At 35.9% G+C, this 17,191-nt stretch overlaps 1 protein-coding gene across 6 annotated transcripts in view; it reads right to left on the bottom strand.

The window, feature by feature from the left end:
• MYO16 (myosin XVI) overlaps positions 1-17,191 on the bottom strand; it is a 367,375-nt gene that overhangs the window by 134,297 nt on the left and 215,887 nt on the right. For all 6 annotated transcript variants that reach the window (XM_042038442.1, XM_042038458.1, XM_042038424.1 and 3 more), the window contains exons 15-16: positions 15,405-15,522; positions 9,178-9,325 (exon numbers count right to left, since the gene is read on the bottom strand). In XM_042038442.1, coding sequence (XP_041894376.1) covers positions 9,178-9,325; positions 15,405-15,522 — 266 coding nt within the window. The remainder of the gene's footprint in view (positions 1-9,177; positions 9,326-15,404; positions 15,523-17,191) is intronic.

The raw sequence follows: 17,191 nt of genomic DNA, 5'->3' as shown, positions 1-17,191 counted from the left end.
TTACAGTGAAAGGCCACAGACTTATTTTTACAAGTATTTAGCACTTTTCTTAGTCTTCATAAATCCTTTTCTTGGTTGAAAACAGATCACGAGACTGGAGTCAGCATACCAGCATCAAAGTAAACACTGCAATTACTGTGTAAGTTTAATACTAAGCTGCAATGAATGCCAGCTTGGTAAACTGATTTCTATCAGAAGCCATACATTACACTTCTCTGCAATTATGATTACAAATACAGTTTGTTTGTCAAATGGTATTTATACGTGCCTCCTTCTATCATTTCAGTCAGCAGAAAATTTGTAGTAAGTTTTTTATTTCAGAATTCTTTCTTGATTTGTATATCTCTGTGTGCAAACTGCATCTTTTCTAACAATTTTTCTCACCCATTTTCCTACTATTCGAGAAACGATTAAACTTACAATCAGACAAGCATAAGACTTATTATCACAGACAGGTTACAGATCAAAATCAGAGATTCATAGAATCACTAGGCTGGAAAAGATATTTAAGATCATTGAGTCCAAAATCCAGAACCTTGAAACACTCTGGACCTATTCAGCTCTCTCCAGGGTATCTCATTGTCAGATTCAGAGTTCTGTTTGCTCAGGTCTGGTAAAAATACAGCTTTCCCTGGTTCAACGGGCTAATACAGGTGTGCATTTATATATATATATATATACTTTGTGCCATGATTCTAAGAGATGTGTCATAAACTAACTGAATATAGACAAGACCAATACACAGAATAAAAAAGTTCCAAAGATCATCTGGGTGATGGGTAATTCATTGAAAGATATTCACACACCATTCTGTCCCATATTACATTGCATAAAATAGATGCCAGAAGCCAGACTAATAGAACTGCCATTCTTAGGAGCTGTATAAAACTAAGTTCCTGATATCCTCTGGTCATTAGCACTCAACTAGCATATTCAGAAAATTTTAATTTGTTACTTGTAGGCTTTAGACAGAACTCAGTTTCAGTTACTAACTACAGAAAATACTGTGCAAATCCAGGAATCAAAGGAAATTGTAAATGTCACTAATCTCACACAGCCAGGTTTAACCTCAGAGTAGTGGTAATTCTGAGTTAAGATTAATGAAAGAACTAGAGGAAGAAAACTATGCTACACTTTGGGTTCACCTTGCCTGACTTTCCTAGAGAGAGCTGTCTACCAGTGCAATGAAAAATACATGGCAGCACAGGGAGCTGAGTGAAGAGAGCAAGTTCGAACAACGGTGAGCGGTATCACCTCCACTAGACCTAACACTGAGATGAGCTGGGTTCAGCAACTGGGGGTCTGTATGTCAATACCAATTTCTGAAACAACCCATTCCTGAGTGGAAATTCATCTACAGTAATTGTATCAGGATGATTCTAAGAGTGGCTTTTGAAACATAAATTGGAGAACTCTGTTATCATGATAGATTTATGTGACGTAATAGCTAAATGGTATAAGGAGCTGAAACTACTGAATCTCCCGCCACATACGAGATGATTAGCAACCTAGTAAAGTGCAGAGAGATATTTTGTACTTTAAGTAAAAGCCAAATTAACTTTTCTACCATTTATGTGAGTAATCACATCTACTGTTAAGCCAGGGTTTCTACGGCAATTTCACCCCTTGGAGCTACATCCATTTTCTGTCTGACGTGAAATACTGGTGGGCTTATTAAACAGTCAGCACTTAAATTCTTCAACAGAGGATCAAATTTAACCTGAATATATGTATATAAATATGTATATATATATATATATATATAAAATTTTTACAGTTTTCTGGAGATTTCTTTTTTCTAACAAAAGGTTGAAATTGGCCCAGAAACTTTAAGTGTAAGTTACTCATCAACAGAATTCACAAAAAATTGGAGAATCATCTGGTTAAGTTTACTTTTGCACTTATTTTCCCCATTTAAAGTAATTTATTCTAAACAGTGTTTTATTGTATGTATAGTTTTCTGCTAAAATGAAGACAGATGTCTTCAGTAGACTCTAAAGATCCCAGTGCTCTTAATTACCAGGTTTGTTTCTTTCTTTTGAATTAAACAGATTTCAGTTTTTTCTTGCCTCCTATTCTTCATCTTTCATGCCACAGACTTCTCTTATTTCCTGCACCTGTTTCTATATCACGCTTACACCAAAAAAGACAAAGCCTTCCCTCAATCAGAGAAATATCAAATTATATCAATGTCAGTCAAATGAAGTAAATGCAAGTTTGTGGAATAAAACTAAAGATGTAAAAGTAAACTGACTAAAGCAATAAAAAGGCAAAAGCCAGAGTACTTTTATATGGTCTGATGCAATTTTTTCTATCCCAAACTGACACCAAGAGAATGTAAATTACCAAATATTATCAGATATCTGAGTTCCTTTAGGACAACACAGAAGTACAAGGAACAGTGTCTTGCCTCTTCTGTACCACTATAAATGTTAAATTCATTCCTGAGAAAACATCATGTGTTCATTTAAACATAGTTTTACAGGCTCAACTTGTTAGAATTATGACGGAGAGAGAAACAGTTGTTGAAAAGAGAGGTAATCAAAATGAATTATTTCTTTGCCTCTCAGAGTCTGCCAATGGAGGACTGAACATCCTGTGCCACTAGTCAATCAATATGTATGAAGAATAATACAATGAAGAGGGGATTGTTAACATCAAATGAAAGAAAATACCCAGAGGAATATGAGTTTCATATTTGCACTCTTGAACAAAGCAGAATTTCTACAGCATTTATTCTGAAAGCCAGACAAATAACAATTACACTTGGGACCTCAGACAAAGACCCTGAGCTGTCTCAGACCTATTTTACTACCTCTACCTTACTAAATAAAAATTCTTCCTGAATTTCAAGTTAATGATTGTTAAACATCACTGGAGGTATAATTTTTTAAAGTATCCTTTGGGAATAAAGCAGTAATATCAAAAGCTGCTAATGTCAAAACTGGAATAAATAAATTAATCATTAAAATCCAAAGCTAAGTTGCTTCTGCTTTCAAGTAGAAAAATGCTTTGGATACCTTGACATGTAATTAGAATGCAAGTGTGTAGGTGTGTATGTAACTAAACCTGAATTCAGGATGAACCACTCAAAACAACTGCACAGATACTCAAAACAAATATTGTGAAATAAAATTAATAACATAGAGGTATACCTTATGCATGAGGTATAGATATCTGCAAATAGAAAAATAACCACTTAATTTGCAAAGTAAAGCAGATGATAGAAATGAACATTTCAGTTTTGTTTTGAAAACCTAAGATGTGATCCTGATTACATATTCTGTAATTGCAATGCCAACCTCCTAGTAATGTATCTTGTACGACACAACCATCCAAAAATGTCTCACAGAAAGGGGGTTTAAGACAGAGGAAATGCAGTCAATTTTCATAAAGACACTATACATTAACTTTAAAACTGATATTATTGTCAGCTATTTCCTGAACATTAACATACTTAGTGATGATCTTAAGGAGGAAGGTTTAGTCTACATGGTCCAGTCATCATATTTCCCCTATTAAAAAACACTGAAAAATTTCTTAGCTACTGTACACTAATAGGCTCCTTAGGGTTCCATCTAATTTTCACTAAAATATGGCAGCCTAAGCCTAAAACATGAGACTAAACCTAAAAGCTAACTGAAGAGAAGTGAAGCACACAAATAAGAAAAATGAGATGAGTTAGAACATAGAGTAAAAAATCAATATTTTTGAATATTCTTTTTTATGAATCAATATTGAATAATAATAAAAAAATCCCCAAACCTACATTCTGTTCTATTTTTTAATCTCAGATATATCTGAAAATATGTATTTTGAAATGTTACATTAGAATGAGATAAAATTAGTTCTACTCAATATAACTTTGAAATATAACGTTGTATCTTAATACAACATATAATATAGTTTCTGGTGTCCATCCTCAATAAAACTGAATTAGTCATGATTTTTACTATCCAGCATAACAAATCACACACATCAGTCATTTACTGGAGTTGTCTCTCAACGCTTCCTTTGAAGTGCAAAGATCAACAGTGACACTTAAAGATCATGGTCCAAGCGATTAATGGAGCCTGAGTTTCAAATAAATAATAAGAGAAGAAAAAGAGCCTAAGGAAAAAACCCACAAAAATATAAACATTCATTTTGGTTCAATTCCTGCTCATATAAAGAAAAAAACAAGTTGAAGAAACTCATGGGCACTATTTTCTCCGAAAACCTGCATGAATGAGGAAAACAAAGGAAAACTGAAGAAGGTAAGAGTATTGGGATAAATGGGAACTGGAGGCTGAAGTTATAAGAGGGCAGGGAAAAACATATTAAAGACAACAGTGTGAAAGCACATTTTGCTGCAATATGCATATGACCTACACACAGGAAAGATGGTTCAATCTCAAAAAAGAAATCAGTTTAAAAGTTCAGACATCAGTAAATACACTGTAAATAGGAAAAGAATACATGGTAAGCAACAAAAGTAAACAAACAAGAAAAGCGCAAAAGGTAACAGGCAAAATTTAGACAATTCTTTTGACATTGAAAATATTCCAGATTACACAGATATAAAACTCACTCAAACAAGTTTAAATCTGCTCCTGAATCTCAGACAAATAATCTGCTTTACATCTCTCTCCATTACCTTCCTGATAACCAGCCTGGTTTAGTTTAGCTGTCAGACCTTGCTGGAATCTAAGTAAACGGAATTGCCTCATTACATTCAGAATGTACAGATTTTGCCCTTAAAATAGTACTACTCATTGCAAATCAGATTTTCATGGTAGCATTGCAAGAAGATAGTCAAGAAATAAATGTTCACAGTTAAAGCTTTTCTCTACACAGCTGAAATATAAGCAAATCGTATCAGGAAGATGTAAACTGATGGAAGTGAATAATTTTTACATTTTTTTGTTACCACGCAGTTTAAAAAAAATACAACAAACACCACAAACTGTTTTATTTTTACTTAGGGTTTCACCTCTTCATATTCACTTATTGTACTGAAACAAATCCCAGCAAAAATAACTTAGACCTAACTGCCTTGTTTTTGAAATCTCCCTTGTGTTTGAAACTGTATCTTCATACTACCACATTACTTAGAAAGATTGTCAAGTGTGCTTCGAAAGTCTTTATATTCTTTGCTCTCTAGGCATGATAGTATACACAACTTGAGCTACTTGTACCAATGCGTTGTTTTTGAAGTGTTAATGTACTTAAAATTCAAGATTTTTGGAGAAAAGGAATGTGCTGCATGTAATCAAGTTAGGGCAGGAAAACCTGTACAAAAAAACACCAAAATAAACAAAAAAACCCAAACAACTTGTTCAACCAGGACTTGAATGCTTGTTTTAAATTTAAGAGACCTTTGGAAGAAGGTCTCTTTGGAAGAAGGAGGACTTGACCTTCAAGAACATTCAGCTTCAGGGATGGTGATCCTAACATCTCCTGCCACAGCTTCTCTCTCCTCCTGTGCTGACAAATCCCTTAATGGCAAAGTGGAATACAGCAGAGGAACCTCTGAGTATGATCTTTACACTCCTTCCAAAATGAAATAAAATTAAGTCCACTTTCCTGATAGCCTAGAGCTTTATTCTGACAGCAGGATTTTAAAACTAAACTGATCCTCAGCAGTGAAGTTCAGGGAGCCTCAACACTAGGCTTTACTGTGGTGAGACTCAGAATTTTGGTACAACTAACTTATGCTGAGTTTCATCACACAAAGTCTAATGGCAGTTTAATAAAGTGATGTAATTTGGCACTTCATACAGAAATTATCATTCCAGCAGGATGAGAACATCTGATGCAACTTTACAGATCTAACTGTTTCATTCACAACATTTAAATGCAATTTATTTTGTAATTTAAGTCTAATGCTTGGATTTTCCTCTAGTCATCATATACCGATACCAACCAATATCAGGCAAATTGGGAAGCAAAGGCATTAAAATGATCCTGTGTAATCACCTCTGTGAACTGAGCTAAACCAATCTATCACCACTGTCACTTCTCTTACTGCTCTCTGTTTCACCTTGGTTGCAATATTCATCAGTAAGTTTGCACCTAGTGTAACTGTGAGGCTAAACTTAATGAGCTAGAAAAGCCAGTACATGCTTTTATTGTGAGGCTAAACGTCACAGACCCCAAATTACTGATTACAGCCATGGACTGTATCTGCACCCAGGAAAAAAAAACAATCCAGAGCAAATCAAGAGCAAATTGAGAATATAACTTCAAATTGCTTATGTCTCTGTGTTACACATAATTATCAACATCAAGATAAAGAAGTCCTAGACTTCTTTGAAACACAGTAAATTAACAGAAATTTTGGAATTTTTCAATCAATGACCTGCTGATAAAAATCAGTTTTTGAATGTAATAAACACATGGGATTAGTTGCAAATCAAAAAGCTTCTACTTGCCCTTTCAAGACTCACTCTTCATTTCTGACAGGCTTCCCTTGCTCAATCTTGAAAATTGATCTTACCTTTCAGCAATTACTTCTGTCTTTACCCACCATGATCCACATGCAGATTCAATGGAAGATGTATTCACTCAGATCCTTTCCTATGTAGATTAAATGCTTGCTACTCTAACATCCTAGTTGTGCATAGGCTCAATAGAAAGTGCCCAGCTATTTGTCTTCACGTGATGCCTTAGCAATTATAATGCTTGCAAGAACACACAATTTAAGTTTCTGAGTGCAAGCTCCCTCTCAGGACAGCACCAAACAGCAGAGATTTACAACCAGACAACTTCCCCTAAACAATGGGGAAAAACCCCAGCCCCACAGAAATTCTTAGTGATTCCAAAAGGGAGGGATTTCCCCTCTAAGCAATTTACATTAACTCTCAGTCCGGGATTATATATTACATAAAACATGAACCACATCTCATCTTTTACAGCATCATATTGACAAAATTACTTTAAATCTTTGAGGTACTTTTATCTAAAATAAGAATAAAATAAACAATGCTATGTCTCATTTCTTATCTTGCAATGGCTTAAGAAAACAATATTAAAATAGGGATAGTTTATGATCTTAATAGCCATTATTTACTAAGATTGTTAAATCTTCATAAAAGTGCAATATAAAACAATGCAAACAGGAACAGAAAAATTATTAAAAAAACAGCTGGGCTGAAACAACCTGCCAAAGGTTTCAAAAGGCCTGTTATCAAGTTAATTTTACCATTAGAGTCAAGATCACACTTGCCTAAAGAAAACATGAAAAATTCACTTATGGGTGTTACCAGAATGATACGATCTCATCGAAATTTGACTGAGCCAGAAATAATGAACTTATAAAAGAGGCCAGATTCTGCCTTCCTTATTCATGAGTGAGTTTGATGCAGTAGAAATTCATCCCTGATTTCACTTTATCAGCTGAGAAAGATCTATCTCACTGAAGTACTGCACTCAGGAGTTTAAGGTAAGAAAAATTTGGCCCAAACACTCTCAGTAATGCAAGATACAATCTACATAGGCAAAGCAAAGCTTTATTGATAAAAGCAGGTTTATGCAAATTTTCAGCTACAAATTACCTCTGAAGATTTGGTACTGCAATGTTCAGACATCTATTTAGAAATATTTTGTTCTTTTTGGATGATGATCAGATATCTTATTAGATAAAGCTTTGTTCATGTGAATCTAATTATTCAGGTTTATGGTGAGTTCTTTCCTGTCTGAGCTTCTTGCAAAGCAACTTCAAACTGTTTCATTTTCTGAACAAACTGAGTTTCCAAACAACTTATGCTAGAAGAGGAATAAAGTAATCATCAGGAACTTAAAATACTTTGATCTTCCAAGTCCTCAAAGGATTTAAAATACAGAATTTAATTCTTCTTCTCCCTGCTTTGAAGTGAATAATTTTTAGCAGAAGAACTTAGCCTGAGGTTTCTTCAGAGATAGTGCGGTATGCTACTCTGTATAAGAAATGGTAACAGCTTAAAACCTTACCAAACAAAGGTAGTCTGAAGGCTTCTGTCTAAGAAAAACACCATAAGAAAGGAATCTTTTCTCTGCAAAAATTGATGTGGTGTCTTTCTATTTACAGGTCCTAAATCTAGAACTGCTGTTTTATTCAAGTGACTAGACAAGGTGGAAGATGAAAAAGTTGAGAAAAAATAATCCATGGGAAAAAGGCTTAGATATGAAAACCTGAAACATTCTTCTTACATAATTTTAATTACTCTTGGTCATTTTACAGTTACTCACTATATTCATTTTAAAGGTAGTCAGTTTAAGAGAAGATCATTAATACTAAATAGGCTTCTCTCATTTCAGTGACACTTCTTAGGAAAGACAAGAATAAAAGGCAAATTATCTATTTTAGGAGTATTTTTAATTCTAAAATAATCTGAATTAATAAATTCTGAGATACTCCCAAAATTTCCTGAAAAAATCCCAAAAGCTCCTCCTATAGTAAACATTTGGAGTATATTAAGCCTTAGACTTAATACACTCCATTTGGGTGTCTATATCCACCTCTTTACATTTAAACTCTTACCGTTAAAGGTGATGTAATCAGCACAGTTTATGAAGCCACAAATGTGGTTCAGTTCACCCAAAGAACACATCTCTGTGTAAGTCTATATGCAGCTGAGTAGGGACTCAATCTCCTTTGATTGCAAATGGGAGCCAAGACAATCAGCTCATGTGGTGTCACACAGAAAGACATAATTTTAGGTGCCACTGTTGAATCCCGTCCTTGGGTTCAAAGCAGTCAAAACTTTTGTTTCTGCTTTTCTTACTAATTTTTTGCAAAGTAAATATCAAAATGAAAATGGAGATACCAGTTACATTTAGTGATATTTCATCAAAATACATAAGAAAATTACAAATAAATAAAACAGTTTTTACTTTAAGAAATAAACCTTTCAGCAGGAAAAAAAAACAAAAACAAGAGACCTACTCTAGGCCACAGAAGACAGAAAGACAACTAATGAATTTCTATTATTTTTCTCCTGTAAGGCAACAATACTAATGAATATAAATGATCTTGTTAAGAGAGTACACATGTACTTCAGAACTAAATCCTCATGAGCAGGTGTTCCATAATAAAAAATGTCAGAGCTCATTGAAAAGTTAGGAGAAAAATTTTAACTCTTGGAAGAAGGACCTCAACAGCAGAGAGGCATTATAATAAGAAAACTATTAATACTAAATATAAAGTAGCTTTCCTACCTGTGTGCAGACAAATTACTGAGGTACAGGGTGTATTTTTCTTCAGCAGACAACCCATCCATCATGAAGTAAAAAACATGAAAATTACTCTGGTTGAGAGGCTGGATAATGACACGAGACTTCTCCAACATGTATGTATAAATCCTAGCTGATTAAGAAACAAACACATAAATTCATCATTATACTGATTGTTCTGAACTTAAATATCTTAAACCATTCAACATTGCAACAGTTAAGAAAAAACAATATTTCTTATAAAATTATCTGAGGGGAGCATATAAAATATAGTATTACCATTCATACTCACGGTTTTCTATATTAATCATATATAAAACCTAACTTCATTAAAATTGGTGGAACAAACATATTACCTTACTTACTGTTTTACATTACCATTAAAACTACTTAGTTTTAAAGATACTGATGTTGATTTGTACCAGTTGCTGTATTTGGCAAGAATTTCTGAGACAAGCTGTTAGTCATCTCACCAAAGTGTAGCCATCTGAGCACTGGCATCTATTCTAGCCTCCTTAACAGAAAGATGGAAGACAGATTCAAGACCTCTTGAAAGAAACACACTTGGAAGCATTTCTTCTTTCTCTGCTGGTAATCAAGAACATGGAAATTAACAGTTTAACCACCTAGCTTCTAGATGGCTACAAAGAGACAAATCCTCTGCAGAACTGGTTATCAACAAGCTCACTAACCTGAGCCTGGGGAACCATGGGCATCTCAGAAGGGCTATGACGACCTGGATAAATGAGAAGCCATGTGAATCAGCAGTCTGGGAAGGAGGTGAAGGAGGTTGAATATGAGTGAGATTTGCCTACAGAAATGCAGCTTACAGGATCATACATAACCTCCGGCCCACTAAGATTCTGAAAGATGCAAAGCACAGAAGCAAAGGAAATACTGAGCCCTCAGATCCATGCACCTCTTCACAAGATAACGGGCATTTTGGAGATATCCATGAAGAGACGGGGATATTCACCATTTTGGGCAGGCTACTCTTCAGCTCTCCCCTGAGAGTAGAACACCCCATGTTTCCAGATGCAAGAGACTAAGAGAACAAGGGAATGTCCAACTGTAGCTAGAGGTCAGGGCCTTTCTGGTCAGTAGGAACCTGATCCCAGTTCCCACTTACCCAACTGCTGGCATACTTTATCTTACCATTACTTAAATAGTAGCTGTGGTGCAAAGACCAGAAGCATGTCTCTTCACACACAACTGAGCACCTCCACCACATGGACACAGTCCATTTTGCTGCAGGTTTAGGCTTTTTAATGGCAGAGCTTTCACAGAGCCTTTGCAAGGATCCTCACCCTGGAAAGGACTGTTGAGTTTAGAGCATAAGGTGTACTTCTCAGCAATGGAGGAGCTATATTTTTGAAACCCTGTAAGCAGATGAGAATATTAAACTATAGCTTCCCATAGCCTGGTTTTCAACCAACTCATCCAGGACTCCTTTCTTTATGAACTGGAAGTAGCTCTTGAACATATAGTGACTGTAAACATTGGTGCGTGCATCCTGCAGCACAGCAAGTATATTTTCTAAATGCATATCACTCACGTCTTTTTAGAATTTTTCTCTTTTTTTAGTTTTTTAAGATGTCTGGGATTAAGGCGTTATTTTCAGAACCAGTTTTGGGCTCACAGGTGTTGCCCGATGCAAAGTGAAATTTGGTGCGTGAGAGTGTGTATCAGAGGCACGGTAGTTGCATTAGCCTAATGACTAGGCCAGCAGGCAGCATGTCACGTTCCTGTCACCATGCAGTTTCTAATGTCCACAATAGCTCATTCACTGCTAGGTTGGTTATTGCTATATCATCTGTATCTGTCTGGTCATTTTAATTTAAATTCCACCTATCTTCCCATCTTTTGAAGTTCTTTAAATTCCTGTCTATACTGTTGAAATAAACACAGCAAACCTGAGGTTACTTGAAACAGTATGTATGAGGGAACAAAATCTTTGAGAATACTGCTGAAAGACAGTGTAGACTGGAGGGAAATGAAATGGGTGAAACGTGAACATATTGTATTGAGAAAGGTCTCAGCAGCTAAATTATGTTCTTGAACTAAATATAACTATGCAGGGTCTCTCAAAGAACTACTCTGCACAGGCCAAACCATCCTGGACACATCTCAGTTAAGGAGTACAGAAGGTCAGCGGTACATTAGCCAGGGACATCCTCTATGCTTTCTTTACTTAACACCACAGACGTGGCCTGACATATGTGCTGGCAACAAAAATCCTGCCTGGGATTCTGGAAAAGAGACAGTAGGACTGTCAGAGAGAGTTGTATGTCTGACTTGCTGAACCAAGGAGACATGATCTGGCCCGTTTAATCATCCTACAAAAGGTAGTAGTGAACTCCATTATGGAATCTGTATTATGAGAAATTGTGTATCATCCATCTAATCCTCTGCTGCTACTCTACAGAAAAAACTAAAAAACCAAAACCTGTACTGGAAGTGAAAAGGCACACTTGGGAAATCATGTATGTTTCTGGCTCCAGTACCTTTGCAACACATTATAAATTGAAGCAATGCAATCAGGCAGACTGGCCCAGACACACACTTTCATCAGAATCAATCATTACCCGGCTGTCATTCCTACAGGGTAAAACAGAATAGATGAACCTGAAGGATGATGTCCATCTTTTATTGTGCTTGTAACTTATTTCTCAATAAAACTAATCTGACCATCAATTAATTTGAAAAGAGTCCACTTCAAATCTTTAATCACATTTTGTGCGCAATATTCTTCAATAAGGCTGTCATAACCACCACTTCAGGTGTTTTTAACATTCATTGATTAATAAAAGCAGGAAAAATGTTACCAAAGGTCATCTATCATTTAACTTTAATGCTGGGCAACATCACTTATTCAGATGACACAAATTAATTCAGCCCTTTCCAGGTACTTCAAGTCACCTGCACTTTAATAAGGCTAAATACATTTCATCACAACTAGCATCTCCTGCAGTTGGAAGAACTGTTAAGAAAAGCCAAGCTTCCAATCAACAAGAATCATACACAGCACATCTTAATGGTGCTAAAGGAGTCATAAAGAAAATTATCATGGTAGTACGCTATTCTACAAAGTGAAGTAGGTTTGTTAATCTATGTGTGAAATAAAAGGGAGAAAATAATAGAGTTCCTAAGTGAAGTCTGTCATTTTTGCGCAGTGGAAATTGTGCTTCCAGGCACAAACAGATTTGTACTTCCTTTAACTGCTCACTTGATCTACTCAACAGCTCCACAGTCAGCAAACAGATTCTGTATTAAAAGTGGGGCCAGTGAAATCTGTCTTTCAGCTGTGCATTCTTAGAAACTACATTGCTCCTTCTCAAAAATCATGCTGTCCTAAACACAGCTATTGTTAAAGACAATAACATTTGTCAGTCCATTTCAATGCAACTTAAAAAAAAAAAAAATCAGTCTTTGCTTTTCAAAAAGTGAAGACTGTGAAAACCAATGCCTGAAAAACAAGTCAGAAAATTTTGAGACTTTATTTTCTCTTCCTAAGCTTCTTTTTAAGTAATCTGAGGAAATTTATAGAGGCATTAATTTTCATCTTAGAAATGATATCAACTTACCTGAAGGACCATTCTGGGAAGAAAAAAAAAAAAAATCAGCCTTTTGCTACTATGCTGTAGGAATTCATCATTCTCTAGGAATGATATTAATTTTTTTTGCCAGAAGATCAATCTTTGAATTCTGAATTTATTTTAGAAACTTAATGAAATGGCTGGTCTGTAGTTTATTCTGTGTTTGTTCTAATATAAAACCTTTTACTACATAAAACCTCTTCAGATATCTGTACTGGCTTTGAGTAGAACCACACTAAAAGGCTCCATCCTTGTTTTCAAGACATCGTGGCAAAGATGGCAAAGATACAGTTTATGCTAAAGAATGAATCAAACCTAATATTGAAAATTATGGGGAACATTTCTGTTATTTAGGTATATTTTACTTTCTGCTAGAAGAATAATCCTTATGTGACAAAAGTCAGAGCATTTCCAGGGTCTAAAAGGACTTCAGCATGAACAAGAAGCTGTCACAAACTTCATCGGTGTCCACTGAAAACGCAAGGAGTGCTGTCTTGAGCTTGCCCTCCATAATAAAAGTGTACCCACGTACTTTGCACGTCCGTCCCTCAGCAAATTGTTCTGGATCTCCACCAGTAAGATCTGTCTTTGGAGGAGTTTAAACCACCTGCACCCTTTGATGGAGGCAGTCTAGTGTCACTTGGATTTTTGTTTACAAATCAGACAGATTTAGCCCTGTTAATATCAGTGAGTTATAAAATCACGGCTCAGCAAAATCAGGTGCTCTGCATATTTAAATTTTTAATTAATGTTTAAACAGTGCAGGACAGTAAATACTGCTGCAAATGATCTCGCAAAAAAATACAGAGAATCCCTGGGTGGAATTTAAACTTGCCAAACACAACATGCCTGATTCTTTTCTCATTTATGGGGGTCTAAATCTGGGACAATTTCACTCAGAAGTGATGTTTAGCAGTGGCCGAGAAAAGGCAACTTCTACTACACAAATCAAAGAGCAGGAAGAATTGCAAATTTCAGAAATATAGAACACACTTCTACTGCTGAAGTAAGGCTTGTCTCTCTTGACAGTAAATTATGTAACTTTTGGCCACCTTAGGTTTGGTAAGAATAATTGATACAATTCCTAAATAATTGGGGAATAGCAGGGTAAACAAGTAATTTTTTTCTATTTGTTAATGGACCTGACTACCCCTACATTTTCTCATTTAATGCCTGTGGCTTGAGAATGATAAAAACACAGAATTAGTGTACCAGAAAACTGACACAAGAACCTACTTAATTGATTCTGTCACAGGCAATGGTTATGAATTAAACTGGAAGTTCTGGGTAAAGCTGTTCATAAACCCACGCCCTGCAAACACAATATACTCAAATTAAAGATGTGCAATACAAAGGATTTATAAAATGTTGTCTTTGGGGATTGATCTTTATTTTTACAAACTCAACTGAGATGCTCTTCAGTCCATGCTAATGTATATATAATTTTGCTTTCCTCCCACAGGAGCTTATAAATGAAAAACAAAATCACAAGTTTTTAGTTTTGAATTTCCTTTACAATTATCCTGCATTCATTATAAAACAAACCAGAAAAAAGTGATAGTAATTTCCCATGCAGTGACATTTTCCCTGAAGAAACTATCATATTTTCTAGAGTATAGTGAACTGTAAGAAAATGTAATTCCCACTATGAAATATTCCCAAAGAATTTTTTTAGGAAACCCTTCAGAAAGCATAAACACATTTAAAATTATATAAAAAAGGGAGTAGATTTGGAAATGTTTATCTAATGGAACCTAATTTATTTGGAACAAAAGTGTGTCTTGCCATACAGCTTCTCCATCAAGGAAGAGCAGTGCAAGTCGAAAACTCTCTATGTGCAGTTATTTCTGCAGACATACCTTGCTTTGACACTGAGTAACTTTATGATGACCGGTGTGGACCAGAAATTAAAGCTCTCTCTGACTGCTTTTGAAGAGCAGAGTTTTCAGAATCAAACTGAAAGATTGCTCCATTTTCTTGTATTTCTTTTTATGTCGCACTAATGATTGCTTACAAGGGATTAGAGACTCACATTTACTCTGAAAACAAATTTCACACTATCTTGCCTCTAACAAGAATAAACATCAATATGATTCCTAGTTGTTTCAAAAGAAGTTCTAAGCTGTAATAAATTACCTCCGATTTCAGTATTACAGAATAAACTTGTTCATTTGTTCTTCACTAAACAGATTATATTATCATGCAGTAATTTAAGGGATACTTAAAATACCCAACACAATATTAGGTAAAAGTGCACAACTCAATCCCTTTTTAACTCTTCATTCACAGCGTTGCACTACACAGCTCTCTCAGTTTGTTGATCGGTGAAATAAAGCGAAACATGATTTCCTGGAAAATATGAGGAGTCTGTGGTGTCAATTTGTTTCTTGTCCTTCCCTGCCACCTTGTGGTTGCTCAGAACAAGGCACTGCTCACGCCTGAGAAGTGATCAGTTCACACGCCATGAAACCTGTTCCTCTCACACTGCCTAATCCCCCGTGCCTCTTTCACAAACTTGGACAGCCCTTATTGTCCAATTCTGTGTACGGCACACTGGGATCTCTGATCTAACATTCTGTGCATGATATTAAAATAAACAAATTAAATGATACTTACCTGCAATTAATGTTTTTTTTCTCTCACAAAACTGTAGTTCAAAATACTTTATAAAACAGCTGGAAAAATCATTCAAGGGTGTTTTAGCATGTCCAAAGGCCTCCAAGATACAGTTTACCTGCAAAAATTAGTAAAGAAGCAATAAGAGAGGAAATAAATAGGAAGATATTTCAAGAAACATCAGTGAGGTTTGCTCGGGATTAATAAATGGGGAAAAAAAAGACGACCATTTTTCATCTTGGTACTTAAAAAAACCCTTGGCAGGTTTTTTTTCCAAAATAGAAATTAAAGTAAGACAGCTCAAAAAAAAAATATTCAAAAAAAAGCAATGTCAGAATAGTGGAAGTTGTAAGTGAAAGGGGAAGACCGTCATTCACATGTGAGCTGCGTCCTTACCAGTAGTTTGGATATGAGTGACTGGAGTCATATTGCTGGAGCTGGCACACTTAGTAAAAATATTAGAATCTTTGAAGACATCTTATGATGTTAGTCAATACTAATAGCCCAACAAAGAAATTTACAAGTTTTATATAATGTCAGAAATGGCATAAATTATTGATTTCAAATAGAATTACTTCAGGATTATACTAGCGAAAAACCTAGGAAAAAATAGATTCAGACATTTTTATGGCATGTCTCACAAATGCATATCCATGTTATGCTTTCATGGTCACAGCCATTGTATTTAGCTTTTTTGTGTATAGTTAGCTGCTCACACCCCTTGTACTCTGACAGGTTCCCTTCAGAACTTTCTTCTGTGCATCCTTAGAAGTTGATTTCAATGTGGTCCATGTACACTGTTGTTCCGACATCACCATTTTCATGAAACTGGATGACTTAGCTGGGGGGGGAGGGGGGGTGAAGAAGTCTGTGGAGTGGCACAGATAACATGTGATTCAAACCACAAAGACAGAAGCTCTAAAAATTAAACCCTTCACAATTATTAATTAAACCAGCCATCTGTGCAGTAGGTGGCAGCAGAAAACTTGTCAGCCCTAGTTTAGGTTCCAATTCCACCTCAGTAGTGTTGTTTAGGTTGTACTTGCTCTTTAGACTAATTCAGCACCGGTGCAGCTTTATTAATTTAATGGTGCTATGCATAACTGCGGCAGGAATGAGTCCAGACTATTCTGTTCATTAAGGCGCTTTAAAAGGCAAATAAATTAGAATCTCTTCTCTATTCACTATGGGTGAGATCTGATACATTTACCTTTACTATCTAAAGTCAGATATCCCATCTAAGCTAGTTGTAAAGGATCTTTCTATAACCAAAATTTGTGATAATTCTCTTCCACCTCCATTGATTAAGATCCATTGATAGCTGTCTCTGACCTGAGATCTGGGATGAGAAGTTTCATCAGGAAAGGTAATTTTTTAAAAGAATTTGAATTGGCAATCCAGGATTTAGCATAATTTAAAATGTCAGTATGAACCTTTATAGGGAATTAAATATGGTGTCATAGGTTAGCAAGCATAGTCCCGGAAGGGACGTCCTTGCTAAGGGGTGCTTACAGTTTTCTCTGGGAACTGATAGAACCTATCAGCTGGCCAGTTTGAATATGGACAATTCTCTAAGCCACTTAAAGTTGTGATCACCTCTGTGATCCACATTTAAGAATAGGCAAACTCCCCCTCCAAGCTCTCTCTCGTTTCCGGCACTGGGACAGGTGGCTGCGGGCCCCGAGTGGGGGCCAGCGGGCCCGGCCAGGCCCTGCTTGGGCCAGGCCGGGCCGGGCCACGGCCATCCTGAAGCCGATGGACCTGTTCCAGCCGTGGAACCCCCCCCC

This window comes from Corvus kubaryi, unplaced genomic scaffold, assembly GCF_017639235.1.
Source record: "Corvus kubaryi isolate FWS band 111438036 unplaced genomic scaffold, C.kubaryi_AGA036_p1.0 133, whole genome shotgun sequence".
Classification (NCBI taxonomy): Eukaryota; Metazoa; Chordata; class Aves; order Passeriformes; family Corvidae; genus Corvus; species Corvus kubaryi.
Note: the sequence above shows the minus strand (reverse complement) of the source record. Positions and strands in the feature narration are given on the sequence as shown.